This window comes from Lupinus angustifolius, chromosome LG04 (genome assembly GCF_001865875.1).
Source record: "Lupinus angustifolius cultivar Tanjil chromosome LG04, LupAngTanjil_v1.0, whole genome shotgun sequence".
In the NCBI taxonomy this organism is placed as follows: Eukaryota; Viridiplantae; Streptophyta; class Magnoliopsida; order Fabales; family Fabaceae; genus Lupinus; species Lupinus angustifolius.
In genome coordinates this window covers 18,894,023-18,900,022 of record NC_032012.1, presented here as the reverse complement: position 1 = coordinate 18,900,022, position 6,000 = coordinate 18,894,023, and the positions used below count along the sequence as shown (strand labels likewise).

General features: G+C 33.9%; 1 protein-coding gene across 1 annotated transcript; it reads left to right on the top strand.

Annotated features, from left to right (window-relative positions):
- LOC109346099 (zinc finger protein ZAT5-like) lies at positions 3,012 to 4,582 on the top strand. Its single transcript, XM_019585476.1, has one exon. It carries the CDS (start codon positions 3,062 to 3,064, stop codon positions 4,148 to 4,150), a length of 1,089 nt encoding a protein of 362 aa, XP_019441021.1. The 5' UTR covers positions 3,012 to 3,061; the 3' UTR covers positions 4,151 to 4,582.

Genomic DNA, 6,000 nt, shown 5'->3' with positions numbered 1-6,000 from the left:
ATTGATTCAATCCTGTACTTCCGCATTGTGCTCTAACCTTAACAATTAGATATATTCATTGTTGAGAACTTCAGTTTAGTATTACATTTTCACGTTTTTTAGAATCGATGTATGCAGAAAATTATGGTGTACACGAAAGTATTAAAATACTGAAGTAAAACATAGGTGTTAATTATGATATAAAAACTTACTCTATACACGTTTTTACAAAAAGAAAGTCTTAGCATGCATGTTACAGCCATGCAGTTGATATAAAACTTATTGAACTTAAGAAAGGAAAAATAAACATAGACACTAGTGCAGAACACACACCATAGTTGTTCAATATCTCTTTATACGTTCGTACGTCATTTCATGAAACTACCTTCATACCATTTAGTAGTTTGTAAGTAATAATAAAACAATAGTTTTATTTGTAGAACCAAGTCTTACAGCAAACTCCTACAAGAAAGTGGAAAAATGAGAAATAAAAATTGTGGGACTCTCCATTTTTTACTTAAAAAAAGTTATAAAGTTGGTTGAAGGGTGAACATTTGTTCTCACTTCATGTGACCCCATATCTAATTGGTCAAAAATTATTTAATATCATACCATTGTTGTGCCATTTAATTACTAGAGTTGATTGTATAAATAATATTCTTAAAAATATAATATATAATAGTACATAATTAACTATAAGCATAAAATTTAATAATGAATATTAGCACATTAAACTTGAAGTTAAAAAAGTACTTGATTAATAATATTCTAACTCTTAATATTTTTAATTTTCGTCATTGTGAAAAAATATTACAAAAACATTCTATAAAAATATATTATAAAGACCAAATCCAAAGCATAAACATGTGAGAGTATAGTGTCAACTAATAATAAGGACTAAATTTAAAATAAATATTTTTTTATTAATCTCAGCCAATTTTTTTAATTTGAAATACTAATGTGATCCTTAAGTTGTTTTGTGTTTTCAATTTGAGCTTATAACTTTTTTGTTTCATTTTGGTCCTACCAACATATTTTTCTTCACAACTCTTTCAATTTTTAACTAAAGTTCACAATTTTGGTATCACTGATTCAGAACATATAGATCTACAAAAAATTGTCTATTAATTTTCTGAAATTGTACCGTTGAAAAACAATATGGCTCATTTAGAGTATAAACATTTTAAAGAACCATTTAAAAACAAAAATATATATTTAAATGACATATTTAGAAGGGGGAAAACTTATGGAACCAATATAAAATAAATAACTCAAAAACCAGTACAACAATGTTCTCTTTTTACTTTTATAGAACGAAACCAAAAACCACGAATAACATGTTACTTTTTCCTCAACATGGGTTACTTAAATGGAACATACTAAACTTTTCTATGGTCTAGATGAAAATTTTTAGAAAACTTTTTCTTTATGAAATTTAGAATTCATGATCTACTGGTTAACAATTGACCCAAAATGGTGCAAAGTACAACATACATAGCAAACCTTTGTGTGGTTTAGACCTCCAAGTTAGTGAAAAAGGGTTTAGAGGTTAGAAGAATAGCATGCAAGCTATATATAGTTGGAGTTCAACTCTTCTCTCGTAATGGAGAGGCCATTACTAAAACATGTGGTTGAAATTTTTTTAAACTTTATTTATTTATTTTTATTAAAAAATAATATAGAATCATGACCATTGAAATTTTTTTTTTGCCACATGTCATCATCTTATCCAGCACTAGACTCTCTGGTATTAGAGAGGATCCCTTTTCCATATAGTTGGGAGGGGCAACCACATATCTCAAAAAAATAGGCCGACTTTCGTCCCTGCTCGACGGGTGGGTCTTGCAGTCAAGCTCCCTTCTGCCCTTGCACTCGAGGGCCAATCTCCGTCTGGCCCGAGGAAACCTTTGCACGCCTCCGTTACCTTTTGGGAGGCCTACGCCCCATAGAAACTGTCTACCTGAAACTGTCCCTTGGCCCGTAGGTCCTGGCACAAGGTTAGAATTCTAGCTCTTCCAGAGTGGTATCTCACTGATGGCTCGAGCCCCCCCGGAAGGAGGCCTTCTTCGCCCTCCACCTAAGCTGCGCAGGAAAAGCCCAAAGCCAATCCCAGGGAACAGTGAAGCTTCATAGGGTCTTTCTGTCCAGGTGCAGGTAGTCCGCATCTTCACAGACATGTCTATTTCACCGAGCCTCTCTCCGAGACAGTGCCCAGATCGTTACGCCTTTCGTGCGGGTCGGAACTTACCCGACAAGGAATTTCGCTACCTTAGGACCGTTATAGTTACGGCCGCCGTTACCTTATCAAAAGGTGAGAGAATACTTTGATAATACTAAAAAAAGATATAAGAAAATCCACCCTATGAATGTAAAAGTAGTGGGTGATAAATAATAATCACTATATTTACATGTTTTCCTATCAAATGTGTGAGTACAAGTCTAATGCTAATGCCAATGAATAATAACATAAGAATACTAATAAAGAGCAAGCTAATATGGTGAAGTGCGTTGGCAAAGTGTGAGAAAGAGAGTGTGAGATGGATACAAACCACTCTTTCTTACAATCTGTTAACCCTTAACAACACTCTCCATATTTGGCCACTTTCAGTTAAATACCTTTATTTTTGGTCTATCTTTTCCTTACACTGCTATATTTTCTCTCTTTCAATTCCTACTATTCCAATATCAACTACCCTATAATTAAACACTTCCAAAACTTGTATTACAAGGCTGATTCAGAGTTACTGTTCTATTGGGTGGCTTTTGACCCCTCTAACTTATTATTAACAAATATCATTCCTTTCTTCACTACCTATCTATACATGGAAAGAGATCGTCTGTCTCAAAAACTGTTTATTGTAATTCAATAAATTTATATCAAGTAATATAAATTTATTTTTATAATTTTTCTATTTAATTAAATAACATATTTTAATCGGTCCAATACTTAAATAAAGACACGGACTGGACAGAGATCTCCATTGATCTATATATATATATAATAATCAACACTCTTCCCTTCTCTGCTTCCTTACAACTCTCCTAACCTCTCTTTCTTTTAAGGTTGTCTAAGAACACCAACATGGAAGCAACAGAGGAAGTCTCTTTGGGTGGGACCAAAGAGCAAATCAACATTGTCAAAGGGAAAAGAACCAAAAGGGTAAGGCCACAATCCCCCATCCCCTTCTCCATGACTGCTATTTTTTCCACCGGAGAAGGAGAAAAAAGGTATCACAACACTTCAAATCTTTTGGGAGGAGTCGAACCTGTCGCGACCCAATTTTCGGTTGGAAACCAGTTCTACAACATCAAAGACAATAACGATAACAACAGCAGCAACACCCCCACCACTTCTTCTGGAGGGTTACAAGACAGCACCAATGAAGAAGAGGATATGGCCAATTGCCTGATCCTTCTAGCACAAGGACAATCCCGGGAATCCCCCAAACATGCCGCGGCCGATGGCCGCGAAGACTTGACCACCGGAGGCATGAATTACAGTAAGTACAGCAGTAAAAAATTCTTGGAAGCAGCTGGTATAGGGTCTGGAAGAGCAGGGTATTATGTATATGAATGCAAGACATGTAATAGAACTTTCCCTTCATTTCAAGCACTTGGAGGCCACAGGGCTAGTCACAAGAAGCCTAAGGCCATTAGTACTCAAGAGAAAAAGCAACAACATTTTTTGTTCTCTTCAGATGAGGAAGAGTTTCAATTCAAGACCAATAATAATAGACCAATTTCTCTTCAATTCAATATCAGAGGGAATTTGTATAGCACTAACAACAATAAGTGTAAGGTACATGAGTGTTCCATTTGTGGTGCTGAATTCACATCAGGGCAAGCATTGGGTGGCCATATGAGACGGCACCGAGCTCCGGTTGGGACTAATACCACACTCTCTTTGACACCAATGGCTTTGGAACCAGAAGAAGATCAACAACCTAGAAAGAGAAGGAATGTGTTGCCTTTGAATTTGGATCTTAACCTTCCTGCACCAGAACCACAAGATTGTCCTACAGAATCCAAGTTTGCCTTAGCACCCAAGCAACAACAACAAGGACAAACACAACAACAACTACAACAACAACAACAGCAGCAACTGCAGCAACAGCAACAACAATCTAGTCTTGTCTTCTCAACCCCGTCTTTAGTGGATTGTCATTATTAACAATGTTTTGATTTGGCATTCTACACCCAATAGTTTTGTTCATAGTGAAAGTGGACTATATTCCGAAAAGAACTTTATCAGCAAGATTATGCCTGAGATATCCATGCAAAGACCAAAAACTTTTGGTGCTGCAAAACATGATGAGGAAAATGGGTGGTTAACTATATGCAATTTTAGCTATACACATTTGTTATTGATTCTTTTCTATATTACATATAATTTACATGTTTCATATTTTAAATTCTTTATCAACTTGATCCAGCATCTGCTGATTATGGGTGAAACTCAGTTGTTGAATGAATAAAAAAAAAACATATTTAATATGTTATCTGAAAAGACCTATACAACTCATGGATAGTGCATGTTGGGTATCTTTTTGTTCATATTTTTCAATGTTTTTTTTTTGGCTTCTTTGTGAGTGCAAGAGAATGTGATGTATTATGACTACAGTGAGAAAGAGAGACAGAGAGGGTGTTGGTAATGTGCCAAAAAGTCTTTGTTTAAGTTTCATTGTTTTCTACACAAGAAAGCCATTATCTTTTTCTCTCTATGTTCTGTCTCTGTCTCCTTGTCTCTCTTCTTAGTGTTTGTGTGTGTGTCTTCACATTGGTGTTAGTGTGTGTCCTCACATTGGCCATGGAAATAGAATAAATGTCTGGAAAGTCAGTAAGTAACTACATCTCTCACATGAATCCTCATACTGTTTTTTTCCCTCCTTTACCAATATGTTACATTAAAAGATGTTAACTTTTCTTCATAGAATTAATGTTAACATATCAAGAATGGGCAAGGATATGCTGGTGCACAGTGTGTCTCAAATTATGTGATTTGAACCTGTAAAAACATATCAAATAAATTAAAAAATTAAATATTTTATATGCGTTGATCTAGTAATATAAGATACTGGTAAATTCCTAAGATGACTAAAAGGTAAAATGTTCAATTCCCTCAAGTAACATTTATTGGGAGGAATAACCTAACATTCCAAAAGAGATTAGTTTCTTACTCATAAAGTAAGGGATACCATTAATAATACCAAAAAATTTAGTCTAACATGAATCCTCCAAAAATGTTAACTTACACAGCAGGTATCTTATACTATTATTCAACTACAATAATGAAGCCTTGATTTAAACAAATAAAAAACATGTACACAATAAGCATTGGAGTTTTGTGGAAATAAGTCATTTTATTAACACATCAATAGCCACATAAGGTTTTCAATTTTATGAGTTTGTTTTATTTTTTATGAAGTGAAAAGTGAGAGACGTTGAAGAAAATGAGTTCTTCCAGAAGTACAGATTTACACTCCACACAAATTTTACAACCAAATTTGGTTTTTAAGCAAAAGCCAAAAGGGAGTATGAGATTAACAACAATCAAATCTTTATAATGTATTAAGTGAGATCAACTATATAGAATACGAATAATGTTCATTGACACCTGATTTACATAGAAAGAATAAAATAAATATATTTTAAAATATAAAAAAACAGAGACATGCATGGGAGCAATGGGTGGCGAAGGTTAGAGTTTACTAAGTTGAGTATGATGTTAATTTAGTTGTTAATTGCCTAAACATAAATCCATTGTACAAATTTATCAACAACAAAAACTGTTCTGAGCTCACTTCTGAGTTTGCATGTTAGGAATAATGACATTTTTGGAGTTGCATCAACCTTTTCTATTTACTATCTAAATTTATTATGGAAGTTTTTACATCATTTGTTACTTGGGCATGAAAAAGTAAGTTATATATTTTTTTTACACAAAAATCAAGTGTTCAGATATTACAAAATTAAATAAATGTAGAAGGTTACAATATTAGTTAGAATATCGATTCAAGGCTA

What these genes read in the sequence shown, in the direction of transcription:
- LOC109346099 (XM_019585476.1), top strand. Translation starts at nt 3,062, where the DNA reads ATGGAAGCAACAGAGGAAGTCTCTTTGGGTGGGACCAAAGAGCAAATC.